We start from the raw sequence: 18,220 nt of genomic DNA on the forward strand, positions 1-18,220 counted from the left end.
TCACACACAACATTCTACTACAAACATATAGCTCTCTGTCTCTCTCTACTTTATTAAACATGAATTTTAATTTTACACATCACTTTTTACTCTTACTTCCTTTTTATGAAAAAAAAAAAAAAAGAGATATAGTTTAACTCTCTCTCTCCCTATATGTATAAAAGGGTGTAAAAGATTGCCCATAAAATAAAAATGCCCCATAAACATGATGATTTATCAAACTACATAGAAGACGAGAAGATAGCAAAAAATAAAATAAAAATAAAAAATACTGCTGAAACAAAGGTGAGGCCTTGTTCAATGACTTTTTTTTATGTGGGAAACACAACCACAAACCACAGGCATCAAAGTAGGATATCCGATTTGACTAGGGATGGCAATGGGTAGGGTATGGGTAGGGTACTACAGTACCCATCCTCATACCCGCGTTTTAAAAAAATACCCGTACCCAACTCCAGGTATAAACATTAATCCCCGTACCCGTACCTTCTGGGTACCCGCATACCCGTCTTGTACCCATTACCCGCACTTGTTTGAGAAAAAAATATTTATAAAGAAAAATATGTTTATATAACTTCACATAAGTAGCATAATAATACAAAAATTCAATATGTAGTTGTCGAACAAGGTACAAATATAGATAAAAAAATAAATATTCAAATATCATAAATATTAAATGTATCTTAATATAATAATTTTTTAAACTAAAATTCTTAGAAACAATAAGCAAAACTAAACACACAAGTTATTTGTCAGTGATAATCCTATCTTGTGTGAGATTTGATTGTTGGTAATGTCAGAACGACAACGAAATAGATCTGTACAATAGTTGTCCCTTCGTGTGGGATCACTTAGTAACTTCTTGTGACGGCATTAACAACTAATTCTAATGAATAACATTTCATAGTTATTAAGTTTTAGAAGACAGACATTGAAAATGAGAATAGAGTTAGAGTAGGGATGGCAATGGGTAAAGTACCCGATGGGCACCCGCAAAATTTACCCATAATGAGTAGGGTATTTACCCGCTATACGGGTACGGGTATGGGTGTGGGTAAAAACTCGCAAATTTTAATGGGGATGGGTGCGGGTATGGGTATCTAAGTACCCACCCCGCCCCATACCCGCATATATATATATATGTATATATATATATATATATATATATATATATATATATATATATATATGCTTGAACTTTATTCTACAATTATGCATTAAATTTTTGTATTATTATATTACTTATATGAAGTTATATAAGATTAATATAAAAATATATTTAATAATAAAGTAAACTAAAAAATTTATTTTGGTTTATATTTTTAATAGAAAAATTTATTTACTATTTTATATCATTTAATTAGGCTAACACAATTTAATTATTACATAGTTAATATAAGATTAACTTTTTTTTAAAATATTATTTATATATGACACACATAAAATATTTTTTACACAAATATTTTTGTTAATAAAATCATATTGATGTTTAAATCATAAAGTGAATGATAAATAATAAATATATTATAAATATTTTATAAATTTTACAATCACCTACTATTACCGTAAACTTATTATTTATTAATAATATTTAAATTTTATTTTTATATTTTAATTTAAAATAATATTTTTCTATGTAACATATGTATTACAAGCACAACTATAATCTATTGAATCTAAATAATATTATTCTTACTATTTATTCACATTCAAAGAAGTTTTTGAAAAGATATAAATATAAAAAATTATTGTTAATTTTTATTTGTTAATTTTTTTAATATACACATATATTTCTTTATTATAAAATTTTATTGTAACTATTTATCTTTTATTCAAATTCTTTTTTTTTAAATTTATATACATTATAAATATTTAATTCACTAAAATAATTTTTCAAAAATTTATATTTTTGATAAAATACTTTCGTATAGTATATGAGTTAAAAAATACTAGTATTAATATATATATATATATATATATATATTAATTATATTATATTATTTTAATTAAATCTATTATTTTTCTTACAATTTCAAATTCAAAAGTTAAAAAAAATATTTTATGTATCAACTTTCTGTTGTTAATATTGAATTTTTCTACTCTAACTCTATTCTCATTCTCAATGTCTGTCTTACTAAAACTTAATAACTATGAAATGTTATTCATTAGAATTAGTTGTTAATGCCGTCACAAGAAGTTACTAAGTGATCCCACACGAAGGGACAACTATTGTACAGATCTATTTCGTTGTCGTTCTGACATTACCAACAATCAAATCTCACACAAGATAGGATTATCACTGACAAATAACTTGTGTGTTTAGTTTTGCTTATTGTTTCTAAGAATTTTAGTTTAAAAAATTATTATATTAAGATACATTTAACATTTATGATATTTGAATATTTATTTTTTTATCTATATTTGTACCTTGTTCGACAACTACATATTGAATTTTTGTATTATTATGCTACTTATGTGAAGTTATATAAACATATTTTTCTTTATAAATATTTTTTTCTCAAACAAGTGCGGGTAATGGGTACAAGACGGGTATGCGGGTACCCAAAAGGTACGGGTACGGGGATTAATGTTTATACCCACGAGGGTATGGGGTTGGGTACGGGTATTTTTTTAAAACGCGGGTATGAGGATGGGTACTGTAGTACCCTACCCATACCCTACCCATTGTCATCCCTAAGTTAGAGTAGAAAAATTCAATATTGACAACAGAAAGTTGATACATAAAATATTTTTTTTAACTTTTGAATTTGAAATTGTAAGAAAAATAATAGATTTAATTAAAATAATATAATATAATTAATATATATATATATATATATATATTAATACTAGTATTTTTTAACTCATATATTATACGAAAGTATTTTATCAAAAATATAAATTTTTGAAAAATTATTTTAGTGAATTAAATATTTATAATGTATATAAATTTTAAAAAAAAGAATTTGAATAAAAGATAAATAGTTACAATAAAATTTTATAATAAAAAAATATATGTGTATATTAAAAAAATTAATAAATAAAAATTAACAATAATTTTTTATATTTATATCTTTTCAAAAACTTCTTTGAATGTGAATAAATAGTAAGAATAATATTATTTAGATTCAATAGATTATAGTTGTGCTTGTAATACATATGTTACATAGAAAAATATTATTTTAAATTAAAATATAAAAATAAAATTTAAATATTATTAATAAATAATAAGTTTACGGTAATAGTAGGTGATTGTAAAATTTATAAAATATTTATAATATATTTATTATTTATTATTCACTTTATGATTTAAACATCAATATGATTTTATTAACAAAAATATTTGTGTAAAAAATATTTTATGTGTGTCATATATAAATAATATTTTAAAAAAAAGTCAATCTTATATTAACTATGTAATAATTAAATTGTGTTAGCCTAATTAAATGATATAAAATAGTAAATAAATTTTTCTATTAAAAATATAAACCAAAATAAATTTTTTGGTTTACTTTATTATTAAATATATTTTTATATTAATCTTATATAACTTCATATAAGTAATATAATAATACAAAAATTTAATGCATAATTGTAGAATAAAGTTCAAGCATATATATATATATATATATATATATATATATATATCTATATATATATGCGGGTATGGGGCGGGGTGGGTACTTAGATACCTATACCCGCACCCATCCCCATTAAAATTTGCGGGTTTTTACCCACACCCATACCCGTATAGCGAGTAAATACCCTACCCATTATAGGTAAATTTTGCGGGTGCCCATCGGGTACTTTACCCATTGCCATCCCTAGATTTGACATGGTTTCCCTAAGTTGAGCTTTGAGAATTATTGGGATGAGTAAAATGTTTGATTTTTATTTAGGCTGTAAAATAAAAAATTAAGTTCAATATGACCATGTACTTTACATTTAAATAGTTTGAAATGACTCAAATTTAATCAAAGAAAAGTCCAAAAATATAATAAAAAACAAATTAATATGTGTATAAAATTTAAAATAAAATTTTATATTTTAACAGTTTAATTAGGCTAGTTTTATGAAGTTTAGACTATTTTGCTAGTTTTATCACAAACTATGCAATGAAAATAAAACAAAGCAATTCAAATTTGTCATAATAAAATTTAAAAGGTTATTATCTTATTCGATGAAATTTATTTCATTTTATTGTTAATTTTATCGTTTGTTATTGTATATGCCTTTTACTTCTGTTAAATTACACTACGTTGGACAAATTAAAAAAACAATTATTAGAGAAGCCAAATTTTTAGATCCATAAAAGTTCAAAAAAATAAAAATATGATAATAAAGGCGTAATATATCAATGCTTCACATTCATTATAATTTCTATGTTTCTTTTTTTTTTTTTTTTAATAGGCAATCATATTTATCTTAACTATTATGAAATTTTAATAAAATGATAACCCCTAACGATAATGTGATTCCGCCCTAAATCAAAGGCAATTTTTGAAATTTTTTCCCGTTTTGATGGAAAGCAAAACCTCTATGATTCAGCTAATGTTATTTTTTGAATAATGCAATCAATCATTTGTTAATCAGCTATTTCAGCTAGGTTTTTTTCTTTTTATTTTTTTGGCACTTCAACATGAAAATTTCTTATTAAATCTCGTTTTCATTTATCAATTATCTCCATTTTTATCAACTATTTATAAGAGAAAATTTTCATATAGAAAAATGAACACAAATAATTGACCAAACTAAAAAAAATGGCAAAATAGATGTGTTTAATCTGGAGATGGTAATTAGGTATAAGTTCAATGGGTACTTACTTCTAAAAATTACTTACGATAAATGAAAAATCATTTGTTAAATAAGTTTAGATTCAACAACTAGTATTTACCTATAAAAATAAATATAAGAATGGACAATATATTAAAATAAGAATGTAATAGTTGTTGAATTGATTTTTTAATAGGTTTATTAACTATACTTAGTGTCAAAATATTAGATTATTTTCAAATCATTTTTTTACATTCAAATTTAACTTTTTTAAATTATTTTGTTTTTATGTTTTATAATTAGGATATAATATATCTTTAAATATTTTTTAATGAGTTAAATGTTTTATTTTTAATTACTACTCTTAATTTTATTTGATATATATATATATATATTTATTTATTTTTTCTGTAATTAGCAGTGTTAAAATAACATTTTTATTGAATTACTTTTTTAAATGATGCATTAAAAAACTTATCGAATTTAATTAAAATATAAATAAGAAGTCTAATATCTACAAATTTTGAGAATAAACTAAATTTTGTCACGTGTACAAATGCAAGCTCAGGAGATATTTTTTGAAATACAAATATAACAGTAAATATTATTGAGAAGTATTATTTGTACAACAAAATCTATAATCTTTTTGCAACATAATGATTTAAGAAAAGATAAAATGTAATAAAATAAATGAAACGAAAAAAAAATGTTATGAAAAATTATAACCCAATACTGTTATATGCTATCAAAACTTATTTTTTGTCATACTTAGCTCCATCTTTGAAATCTTAAAATATTTCACTTAGGTGTTTCCTCTAATGTTAATCATAGTCTTTCGCCCCAACAACCCAACTGATTAGCAAGTAATTAACAAATGATTACACCTGAAATTAAAAGATAATTGTCTCAGTGCCGTATTGAAGTTCTCGATCCAGTAAATAATTTTAAATTGATTTTTTATCACATCACATGTCTAGCGGCATATAATAAATATTTGTATATTATAATTTATATAATGGCATATATTAAATTTTATAATATCTTAAAATTTTCTAAAAAATATTATTAATAATTTTAAACACACGTTAAAAAATTTAATTTAAAATTTAAATCACCTAAACTGATTATCTTAATGCTTAAACTATTCAGTTCTTTGTGATCATCATCAATAAGACCAACACTTTGCATTCCTCAAAACTAATAGTTTATTAACATGTCTCTGTCGCTCATAACCAAGAAGATTTTTTCTCCTTTGGATAGAGCATGTACTTTGAAAAATAATAAAATATACTCCATGTGTTACTTTTTTGAAAATTACAAAGATGGCCCACGATTTAGGAAAAATTAATCTCTCCCCTTCAACCTTTTGAGGCCATGGTAGCGCCACGTATGATAAAGTAGGAAGATAACGAAGATGAAGAGGAAATGCACCTTGGCCTTGGAAGGTTAACGAAATAAAGTAAGAAAATAGATACCCAATATGGAAGGGGTAGCGGAAATATGGCAAAGTTTACTTTTTTAATTCTATTAGTTTTTTTTTTATCGTCGTGTATACGTGGGTAAGGTTTTGTTTGTTTTGTACTTTTGTTTTATTTTTTTAATTGTGTGCTTTTCCTTTTTTGATTTTTTTTATGTGAGAAATGTTGGGAATTTATGAGGCTGTGGAGCTTCAGTGTGCTTGTGCAACTAGAAAGTTTTTGTTGTGTGGTTCTGTTCTGAGGTTGGCCTAGCAGAAACAGGAGATCCTCCTCTGGTGACACTGGTACACCTCTCTCTCTCTCTCTCTTCTTCTTCTTCTCTGTCTCTATTCATGTGTCTGTCTATCTGCCCATTTATTACTTTTGATGGGTGGTGGAAAATTCTGATAAATTTGGATTAAGTTTGGTGCTTTTGGAAGGTCTATGTCGTTTTTCCTAGTGTTAGAGTTGAGAAACCTTAAACCTTTGTACAAAATACAGTCTTTTTTTTTTTTTTGGGGGGGGGGGGGTTGGATTTCTGAATTTTAATTTTCCCTACTAAAAAAATTCTCTCTTTTTTTTTTAAAAAATTTATATTGGTTTTTATTTAAAGGGATAGATTGCATCCTGAAAAGTTTGTAAATTTATGTGGCTAACTTTACAGGAAGTTGTGATCGTGTTCAGTGTGTAAAGGCTGAGAGGTTGATCTTGATATAGGGTCTTTTGTGGTTTTTCTGAAAGAAATGAAATGAGTTTGAGTTATAATGGTGATGGTGGAGGTGCAGGAGTGTGAAACAAATTGGAGGACTCATATAATTCTTGGATGTGTTGTTGCGCCTGGCCCACATGCAACTCTAAGTGGATAAAGATGGATGGTTCTTCTGGGTCTGCTTTGCAGAATTCTGACAATTCTAGGGCGTTGAATAGTTCTGGAGTCTCAGGTAGGAACCAAAGGCTTCATTGTCCTGAAAGAAACCCCTTCTCTGGTGAGGCATCACAGGATTCTGGGTTTAAAAAGGAAAGGGATAGGGTTCTGTTGGCACAAGGTGATCAGCTTAAAAATCTGGGTGGTTTTTCTGGGTTTTGTGAGGATGAAATCGAGGTTGACCCCTTTTTTTGCTCTGTAGAATGGGGTGATCTTAGTTTGAGGCAATGGTTAGATAAACCTGAACGATCAGTGGATGCCTTCAAATGCTTGCACATATTTAGGCAAATAGTTGAAATCGTTAGTGTAGCGCATTCTCAAGGAGTTGTAGTTCATAATGTGAGGCCTTCCTGCTTTGTCATGTCATCTTTCAACCTTATCTCGTTTATTGAATCAGCATCTTGTTCGGATACTGGCTCAGATTCTTTAGGAGATGGATTGAACAGCCAAGGGGTTGAGATGAAAACTCCAACATCTCTGTGTCCCCATGATATGAATCAGCAGAGTGTAGGAAGTGAAGATTTTACGCCCATCAAAACTTCTACAACAACTGCTCTGTCAGATTCTAGTTGCATGCTTTCGAGTGCTGTGTATGCTGCTCGCGCATCTTTAATAGAAGAAACAGAAGAAAATAAAATGAAAGATAGGAGAAAGGATGAAGAAGTGGAAGGAAAGAAGCATTCATTTCCTATGAAACAGATACTGCTAATGGAGATGAGCTGGTACACTAGTCCTGAAGAGGTAGCTGGTGCTTATAGTTCATGTGCTTCGGATGTTTATCGTTTGGGAGTTCTCCTTTTTGAGGTTCATATCAGAAACCGTACAATTCTTTATTTCTTATATTTTAATTGGGTACTTTGGCATACTTTATCTTCTTCACTTTGTTGTTACAATGAAGTAAGATAGGGTGTTGAAAGACCCTATTTACTTGTTTATGTACTCTAATTTGATTATCCTACATGTGTTCAGCTATTTTGTCCGCTCACCTCAAGAGAAGAAAAGAGTAGAACCATGTCTAGCCTTAGACACAGAGTTCTTCCCCCACAAATACTTCTGAAGTGGCCTAAAGAAGCTTCATTTTGCTTATGGTTACTACATCCTGACCCTAGCAGTCGTCCAACACTGGGGTAATTTATTCTCATCGCATACTTTTTACACTATATATACAAATTGTTTGTGGCATGACCCCATTACCTCCTGCTACTTGAAAGCCTTGTTTTCTATTTCCTTTTTGTTTTTCAATTCTTTAATTTATGAGATGTTAAGAGGTTCTGATTCAGCTAATCGGCACATTATTTTGTATTAGATCTTTATAAGCTGTTTTTCAGTTGAATTTCTAAGATTATATAAGCTTCAAGGTTTCTGATCTACTTATCTCTCGGATACTGAGCCCATTATGGAGTGTCTATTTGAGAGACTAATTAGATAGGTTCAATAACTAATATAAGATAAACTTGAACAATTTATATGATCACTTTTGCACTAATCTTGCTGTGTTGGATGACTTGGATCATATTAGTTTTGTTAAGAAGTTTTGTATCAGATAATTTATATTTCTGCCAAAGGTGGAAGATAAGTGGTAAATCATTTGCCAAAGCCAATATGACAATATTGGATAAAGTTTGCTGACTACTTGAAATATATTTTAGGGATTTCTAGGCTAAATAAGAGTTTTTAATATTTATCTTTAAGCTTCCTGGGACAGTTGAGGCTTTAATTTTCTTGTGTCATAGTATAAGTCAGCAATATTTTGCACTGTATGCTTAGAGGATGCATCTAGTGTTTGCGAAATTCATTCTTTTGTGTAGTTCTATGTTACAAGTTTTAAATACGGAGGCCTAGTCATATATCTCTAAATTTCTTTATCTTAACAACTTCCATAGAGTTTACTACATAATATAGTAGCTAAGAATGAAGATCCTAACTGATCAAATTTTTTTAATCCTGTAATAAACATTACGGATATTTTTTAAACCATTTATTTTGCTTGTGTAGCAGGGAGTTGTTGGAGAGCGAGTTCCTTAATGAACAGAGAGATGATTTGGAAGAACGTGAAGCAGCAATTGAACTGACACAAAGGATAGAGGATCATGAGTTGTTGCTAGAATTCCTTTTGTTACTTCAACAGAGAAAACAGGAAGTTGCTGATAAGTTGCAACATACTATCTCTTTTCTGTGTTCTGATATTGAAGAAGTGACCAAGCAGCAAACTAGATTTAAAGAGATTGCTGATACTGAACTTGGGAATGATGATCGTACAGCATCAAGTTTCCCATCCAAGACAGTGGTTGATAGTGAGGATTCTGCTTCTCTAGGGACTAGAAAACGAGTCAAACTAGGGGTGCATATTAATAAAAACATTGAGGAATGTGATGATTACATAGGGGATAATCAGAAAACTAAAGAAAATTTTCTTTCAAAAAGTTCACGGCTAATGAAGAACTTCAAGAAACTTGAGTCTGCATACTTTTTAACACGATGTAGACCAGCTTATTCCTCAGGGAAACCGACGAGTAGACATCCACCTGCAAATGATCGTAGAGGGTCTGTTGTCATGACTGAAAGAAGTTGCATTAATGACTTGACATCAAAAGAGCAGAGCAGGGAGGGTGCAAGTGCTTGGATAAATCCTTTCCTTGAGGGTTTGTGCAAGTACTTATCATTCAGTAAGCTAAAGGTTAAAGCTGACCTGAAGCAAGGAGATCTTTTGCACTCTTCCAACCTCGTATGCTCACTCAGTTTTGATCGTGATGGAGAATTTTTTGCTACTGCCGGTGTGAATAAGAAAATTAAAGTGTTTGAATGTGATGCAATCATAAATGAGGATCGTGATATCCATTATCCAGTAGTGGAGATGGCTAGCAGGTCAAAGTTAAGCAGTATATGTTGGAATACATACATCAAAAGTCAAATTGCTTCAAGTAATTTTGAAGGTGTTGTACAGGTAAGTCATTTGCCATTATAAGTAGTTTAAGGTATCTATAACAATGTTGTAACTTATTTTCTTATTCAGTTATGGGACGTGACAAGAAGTCAAGTACTATCTGAAATGAGGGAGCATGAGCGGCGGGTGTGGTCCATTGATTTCTCGTCAGCAGACCCAACAATGTTGGCTAGTGGGAGCGATGATGGTTCTGTCAAGCTATGGAGTATCAATCAGGCAATTCCATTTTTGCACTTGGTGGATGTCAGCTTTGAAACTAAACGTACTGCAGTCATCTATTGCATGTTTTATGTATTTAATGCTGGATGTATGATGAGTTGTTTCTCTCACCTGGGCTGTTACTGCAGGGAGTTAGTGTTGGTACCATCAAAACAAAGGCAAATGTATGCTGTGTTCAGTTCCCTCTGGATTCTGCTCGTTTCCTTGCGTTTGGTTCAGCAGATCACCGAATATATTACTATGATCTTCGCAACCTAAAAATGCCACTCTGCACTTTAGTTGGACATAACAAGACTGTGAGCTACATCAAATTTGTAGACACTGTGAACCTTGCCTCTGCATCCACAGACAACACTTTGAAGCTTTGGGATTTATCCGCGTGTGCTTCTCGAGTTATAGACTCACCAATTCAATCATTTATGGGTCACATGAACGTTAAGGTACATGATTTTTCAATTATATTTGCCCAAAGGTTTGTTTTAATATGACCACTCACAGTTTCATCGTATAGAACCAAAAAAGCACTTTTGCTAAAAAAAAATTATATGCAAAGTTATGACCATTTATTATATATTTCCAGACATTTTTATGTAGTCAGTGTTTCAACTTTTGAGGGATTATATACTATCTTGCTAATAAATCTTTCTTTTGTTGTAGAACTTTGTGGGATTGTCAGTATCTGATGGTTATATTGCTACTGGTTCAGAGACAAATGAGGTATTTCATATGTCCTTTTCTCTCAGTTTTCCTATTGATTTTACAGTACTACTGAAGGTCATCTTCTGTGTGGATTAGGTGTTCATATACCACAAAGCCTTCCCCATGCCAGCATTGTCATTCAAGTTTCAGAACACAGACCCTCTTTCTGGTCATGAAGTGGATGACGCGGCACAGTTTGTGTCCTCCGTTTGCTGGCGCGGTCAGTCATCGACCTTACTTGCTGCAAATTCCACAGGGAATGTCAAAATTCTAGAGATGGTTTAAGATGTCCTCTACTCAGCAATCTACAAATAATACAAAGTTTGCTGTGTGCATGAGGTGGCAGAACCTTTGTTTAAGATGAGAGTTTCTGTTACCAGTAAATGCTATACAGAGGGGTATACAGATTCCTTGATTATTACTTGTAAGTTGTATTATAACAAATTTTTGCATTAGTAGATCATAGCGGAAGCAGTTCAAGAGAAGAGTGAGAATGGTCTTGTGAAGGAAAAAAAAAAAAAAAACGGAAAAGGTCCTGTAGATAATGTGTCACATGGAAAAAAGTGAAGGTCAAATTCTATATCAGATTTTATTACGGTTGTGATCCATATTCAATTTTATAGATACATTCACCTTAGAGGAAGCTACTCTTTTTGTGTAGAATTCTATAACAACTACAGATAAAAATCTATTGCATTTTCAAACAAAAATTATTACTTTTTATGTGATCTATTGTGGCTAACTTTGATTAATTGAATGTTGTGTACAGTGTAGAATGTAGCATATCAAATGCGTTTTGTTATAACGGTTCCAATGAGGTTTGATATATGATCTCTTACAAACTTCTCGAACCTTTTCACTGTAATTTAGTATGGTTTTTTGCATGCTCTGTTGTGGCATATCAGATGGCATATAATTTAAATATCATGAAATATTTAAAAAATATATTCTTACAATGTTCACAAGTATTGTGTCTGTGATCAGGATACTATACATTTAAAGCTTTACATCGAAAGAAATTAATATATTCCCTTAAACCATTGGTTATTTGAAAGTTTACTAAGAACATTTACTGAACTCGTATCAATTTTATTTTTATTATATTGACAAAACAAAAACGAAGCAATTTCATTGTATGTTTAGATTCTAACGAAGTAACGATCTACTATTCCAGCTTGTGGAAAGAGAAAGCGCAAGTGTGAAACTAATTTTTTTTTTTAACAAACATATTTTAATCTCTTAAATTATAGGAGTAGATTATTTGTCCTTAATTTAATAAAAAAAATTACTTTAGTTCATTTACAAAAAAGAAAGACTAAATTAATAGACATTTACAATTTCAAAGACCAAAAAAGGTATTTATTCAAATTTTCTGCATTCACCCTCCTCAATAAATGCAACCACAAACTTATAAAGTGTGTTTTTGCGTTTGGAAACGTTGGTCGTGTGTTTATGATTCACGCCATGCAAAGTAGCGTCAGGTTAGGCGCAAATACTTCACGTTAAACACATTGAAAGTCTTCGGTTTTGGTGGGAAAAAACAAACAAACAGAAGAATTACTTTATTTTTGGTCGAAAAAAACTAAAGAGTTGAACACGTGCTTTCCTCGGCTGAAACAAGAAACCAAACATCCATTACTTACCAGAATCATAAGCAAAGAGAAAAAATAAGAATAAAAGTTGTGCTTGTTACCATTGACACGCGATCCTTCCGCCACAATCTCTTCCAAATTTATGAAACAAGTCATTGTACATTAATTAACGTTGTCCTTTTAGCAAAATTGAACTTCCTATATCCTAGCCCTACATTGGACCCGGTCCAATTAATAATTCATTTGTCATGGTAATTGTTGTTATTAGCCTTTTAAACACGAAGATAATGTTGATAGCCTTTTTAGGATTTTGATTCGAGTAATCTCTCTAGTTAATTTTCAAAATAGTATAATTTATGCCTTCGAATTTCTGAAATTTTCAAAATATTTAGTAAACCCCAACTTTGTAAAAAGTTTATTTATTTTAATCCGTTTTTTACTTTATTTTTTCCTATCGCTTTTCATTGAAAAAGACTTCAATAAATGTCACATCTTATAAAATTTAAACTAACAAAAAGAAAATTAAAATCTCAAAAACTAAATACACAATCATACAATCTGGAAGGGTAATTTAAATATTTACTCGTTTTGGATCAAAGGTAGCATTAAAATCTCAGGATTGAGATTCCATTGATTGTTGATCACGGACAAATATTGCCACTAAATCAGAGAAAACTAAAAATGATTTGTATAAGCCACTGAAATATTAACCATGATATATAAAAATGTCTAGCAGAGGTTTTGGCTGACTGAGTCTAAAATCTAATAATCCAAATTCTGTTGTCTATCAAAAGGATCATGATTCATGAAACATGAAGTAAAATAACAAAAAAAAAACATTGATAAAAATCTATAAAATTCCAGGATCATGATGCTGCTATAAAAAATGTGTAACCTCTATGTAAAAAGGACCTACAAAAAGAAAGATGACCCTCATGCCATCTTTGGTACTTCACATAGAAGCTACTAATTATGGCCAAGTTAATATCTGGGATTGATGTGCTATACCAAGCTAACTACATTTGATGTTCAATCGCTTTCCAACCTCAAAGTTATATCCCTTCATCTAGATGCTGAAATAATGTATCTGGTTATAAAAATAACCATCATCTATCTGACACTCTTCAATCTCCAACCACAAAAGTTCCAAATAGGAGCTATTTACACTGATCCTCACCAGATTTAGCCTTCAAAATTAGCTCAGCTACGAAGCGATGAAGCCTTTCAGATCCAGGACCAGGTTTGAGTTTATAAATGTTCCCAATCTCAGAACATTTGGGCTTACCCGTGCACCAACCGCCGAGAGGAAATAGTCCATTTCTCCTATGGAGCAACTTTTTATCAATCAAATCCAAGGCAGGGTCATCTTGATTAAATTTTCTAGCAAAGGCAGCACCACTTTCAATCATTTTGTCTGTGTCATTGATATTAAGGACATGAGGGTGCTGCTTAGGAGGGTTGTCCCAGGCAATAAAATGCATGTCACTATTGACAAGAGTTTTAGCTAATTCAGGCACATTGCATGCAACAGTTTGAAAGTAGCCTTCAGGGGAAGAAACAAAATTAGTGTAGTACATGAGAAGTGTCCTTGGTAGATTATCCCATCCCCAGATTACATATTCAACAAATTCGTGTGATAATACCATCCATGCTGAACCTGCAATGTAGGTACAATAATCAAACAAAAAATATTATTGGAAAGCAAAGTAGATAATAATAGAAGTGTGAAAATGATGGCAAGACAGAAAACACTCATTTGGAAATCGGTGTGTACTAAAAGGGGGATCATTTCATTTATGCCTTAAGATTGATTAATCTTTTCTCCCCTGCCCAAAAGGAAAAAAAAAACATTTTTTCTTAGTCCAAAAGGAGAATCTTTCATGAAAAAAACACAGTTCATCAATTGTAACAACATGAATTTTAAAAATGCACATGCATATATTTCAATTCTGCCTTTAGAAGCTATACCCTAGGAGACAATTTAATGAACGAGATAACTTATTGAGGTATCAGAACCTAAGTGAAAATATCTTATCAACAAACAAGAAAAAAGAAAGTACTTTCTACCACGACAACAGATAACTGGTTTGATTCTCTTAGACTGTACTATTCTTCTCCAAATTCGCATAATTAAACCTTCAGAACAGTGATCAATGACAAGGACAAAGAAATAATAGTAAGAAGGGAAAACTAACCAGTGAATAGTTTAAAAGCATCTGGTAAAGTTCTCTTAGGATTGACCCAAAATACATCAGATTTGGTTGACATGTAAAGCCCTGGGTCTACAATTAAAGGCATTGCTCGTTTATCTCTGCACAGTATGATTCAATTCATCATTATGTATAAATCCATGTTTCATATGTCATGGGGGGAGGGGTCAATTAATTATATGTCAACGTTGTTTATATCAAGAGAATGGAGAGTAGGAAAAACTTACAGTTTCCATCCTAACCGACTTGTGTGCTCAATGAAGTTAAGGCATCTATCTAAATCTGAAAAAGCATGTAGTAGTTCTGCACAATTATAATATTTACCCATATTAGTCTAACAATCATTAAGTAGAAAAAGTTGCAATCCTGAAATGTTTGAATCATAACAAAATATTAATAGAAACTACCATATAAGATTACTAATTAACTAACCATCCTGAGTCACAAGAGGATAGTCTGAAGCACTAAGATTAATAAACCAGTCCCAGTCTTTACTTCTCTTGAGCAGAATGGCACAGGCATGAAGAGTATTAGCAACCATCGTTGGTCCTCTATAAGTGACCATGTTAGCCTTTGTAATTACATAAACGTTTCCAACCTCAGCAAAGACATGCTGTCTTTCAATTCTATGTGCAAGCTCCATCCTTTCCTCAAGTGGGGATTCGAGGTCCAAATGAACAACATAATGGTTTAGTGGATGATATAGTGCATGAAGAGTTCTCCAAAGCTTTTCCAAATCGCCTTTGGAGCCAGAAATCAAATATGCAAAACGAGGAATTGCAGGCCTAGCAGGAGCTGGAGCAGGAGAACTCTTCTTCTCCACAAAAAACGGCGCAGTTTGGTTCGATCGTAAATGAGATGGGAGAAAAAAGAATAGTGAATTGATGGAATGAGTTGAAGAGACAAGACCCATGTTGAAGGATGTTACTAGAAGGAGCATGCATACCGCAGAACACAGAATGAGAGGAAACAACCATTTCTTCTCTAAGTTTAAGAATCCCATCACTGAAAAGTGAGAACTATCTACCATGGATACTTCACATTCTAGATTCCACGAATCATTGAAACATAAATTCCCAATTCACCATCAAGCAGCCACTAAAATAAACATATTTAGCATCCACTTCATATATCTTCTCAATACTCTCTGTCTTTGAATAGAATCTGTTGAATCAACACCAACTATTATGTTCATGAAATTTTATAGTTCTACTTTGGGAATTATTAATTATTTAATAAACAAAGGAATCACAGTTCCGTAATTAAACGGGTTAAGCATCAATAAAATAAACTAAATAATTGAATGACCAAAACTAGTTAGATACGCATGAAGCATGTTGCGGAAACGAGACAAACTCGAGCATATAAAAATCGAAAAAAAAGTGGCCAAAGAATATTAAAAGTATTAAACAAAACAGATTTTGTTCTTGACAATGACGAACTAAAAGAAAAGGGGCTAGATAAAAGCTGAAACGAAATTGGTCATCATAAAATAATAGATAGAAAAACAACGATCTAGAACAAATCGTTGAATTGTCTGGGATTAATTCAAGATAGATTTCAGCTGAAACAATGGTCCATAAATTTTATTTCTAACTGTTGTTTTAAAAAAATATTAATAGAACACGATCATTAAAAAAGGAGAAAACCCGGATAAAAAAATCATTAATTAAATTATTGATAACCCTTGAAACAGTAGAGACACACAAAAATAAAGAGAAAGGAAACCTGCATGGTGAAGAACACAAGCTGAAAGTTAAGCTTAATTTGAATATGAAAGGAAAAAACAACAAATCTATGAGTTAATCACAATTATGTAAATCACACTAATGAAATTATTGAGAGATAAAGAGGAGGGACAAACCAGTTTATGATGCAGGACCCGTCCACGTCTAAGAATAAAGAATCATGAGAGAGAAAGAGGATCTAATGTTGAACGCATGAAAACTAAGATTCAGAGAGAGATTTGATTTGTTAAATAAGAGAAAAGGAGTTTCTTTTGTTGTAACTTGTAAGGTGTACGTTTGTTTGTCAGTGTTTCAATGCACGTGTCAGACAAAGTGGTTCCATTTATTTGGGGAGTTACTTTCTAGCTATTATCAATTTAGAATAATGTGGAAAGTGGGTTGTAGATATTAATATATCCTAATTATTTATTCTGTTATTAATTTTACTTTTTAAAAATTACTATTAATAAGTATAACTCTGAGTTAATATTTTTAAAAGTTATACGTAATTTCTTTGTATTTATTATGAAAGCAGTCTTTTTTTCAAATCTAGAGGAGTGATAACTGATAAGTCTTGTGTATATATACATATTTAGCAACTGTTAATCAATGTTAGTGGGTATTAGTAAAAAAGATTAAAACAATTTTTTATTTAAACTAATAAACATCTTTTTTTTAAATTTTTAATGTAGTTAGTTATATGGTTTTTAAGAAAGTTTGTTCACTTTTAATTTCCTGGTTTGTTAGCTGTTTTTTGTTTCAAGCAAAACTAGGGTAGATTTAGATGAAATAACTGAAGATTTTGGCCGTTTCTTATTTCTTCAAATTTTTTGAAAAAATATATATACGTTGGTTCAATTTTTCAATAAAAATTATAATTTTACAATTTCTTCAAAATTAAAATTTTATTTTAATAATGTACAATAATATTAAATATAAATTTTTATTAAAATGTATCCTTAATTTTAATCCATATTCACACTAATAATATTTATAAAATAACACATAATTTTGTTTTTATTACTACAGCTATGTATGTTAAAAATTATTTATTTGAGTTTTTCTTAATTATTTTCTAAATGCAATCCTACATACATGTAATGTATAAATGTTTCTAAAACTTATAAAATTTAATAAAATAATATATACTAATTTTGAAACAATATCCTTTATTTCAGTGTTCTTTCTTTTAGCAGTGTAACAGAATATTTAAAGTTTCAAACAAATATAACAAAGTGAGAAACACACTAACTTATTACTTATTTAAAAAGTTGAAGATAAATACAAATAAAATAAAGCAGCAATATACATGTACTCTCAAATTACAAATATCTTTAAACATTAATAAAACTTTTAGCATACTATAAAATTTCAAATTTTCTTCAATACTTCTTTTAAATGCACGAATAAGGCTTAATATATTGTCTGTATTATTAATTTGGTCCGAATCATATAATGATTTATTGAAACTAAAAAAATGGCTAACAAATTTTTGCTTGATTGAAAGATTAAATGCTTATTTAAAAAATATTATAAAAATTATTAAATATATTTTAAAAAATATAAATCTTTTATATATTAATTTAATTAATTTTTATAACATTCCTTGATCTTTTTCTTGAGCATGGATGTTGGTGATGTTTGTCAACCTAAAATTGTGTTCTGATTTCTTAT

The 18,220-nt window shown here is 29.9% G+C and overlaps 2 protein-coding genes across 9 annotated transcripts; one reads left to right on the forward strand and one right to left on the reverse strand.

Moving 5' to 3' along the window:
- The first annotated feature begins 6,216 nt into the window (after positions 1 to 6,216).
- LOC113854501 (protein SPA1-RELATED 4-like) lies at positions 6,217 to 11,854 on the forward strand. 8 transcript variants are annotated; one of them, XM_027485514.1, is made up of 9 exons: positions 6,341 to 6,535; positions 6,895 to 7,608; positions 7,660 to 7,959; positions 8,125 to 8,282; positions 9,154 to 10,099; positions 10,169 to 10,315; positions 10,447 to 10,758; positions 10,976 to 11,035; positions 11,114 to 11,713. In XM_027485514.1, exons 2-9 carry the CDS (start codon positions 7,054 to 7,056, stop codon positions 11,300 to 11,302), a joined length of 2,667 nt encoding a protein of 888 aa, XP_027341315.1. In that variant the 5' UTR covers positions 6,341 to 6,535; positions 6,895 to 7,053; the 3' UTR covers positions 11,303 to 11,713. The 8 variants fall into 8 exon arrangements, 4 of the variants coding, with proteins under 4 accessions (XP_027341314.1, XP_027341315.1, XP_027341313.1 ...); XR_003502774.1 differs by having other exon boundaries at positions 6,217 to 6,535; positions 7,016 to 7,959; positions 10,169 to 10,361; positions 11,114 to 11,742; XR_003502773.1 differs by having other exon boundaries at positions 6,222 to 6,535; positions 6,895 to 7,959; positions 10,169 to 10,361; positions 11,114 to 11,763.
- A 1,448-nt stretch (positions 11,855 to 13,302) lies between these two features.
- LOC113854503 (beta-glucuronosyltransferase GlcAT14A-like) lies at positions 13,303 to 16,799 on the reverse strand. Its single transcript, XM_027485515.1, has 5 exons — positions 16,684 to 16,799; positions 15,252 to 15,983; positions 15,047 to 15,122; positions 14,805 to 14,920; positions 13,303 to 14,266 (listed from the first exon to the last, which is right to left on the reverse strand). Exons 2-5 carry the CDS (start codon positions 15,847 to 15,849, stop codon positions 13,767 to 13,769), a joined length of 1,290 nt encoding a protein of 429 aa, XP_027341316.1. The 5' UTR covers positions 15,850 to 15,983; positions 16,684 to 16,799; the 3' UTR covers positions 13,303 to 13,766.
- Positions 16,800 to 18,220: the final 1,421 nt, after the last annotated feature.

The sequence above is a fragment of the Abrus precatorius genome, unplaced genomic scaffold (assembly GCF_003935025.1).
Source record: "Abrus precatorius isolate BTA unplaced genomic scaffold, Abrus_2018 Scaffold11, whole genome shotgun sequence".
NCBI lineage: Eukaryota > Viridiplantae > Streptophyta > Magnoliopsida > Fabales > Fabaceae > Abrus > Abrus precatorius.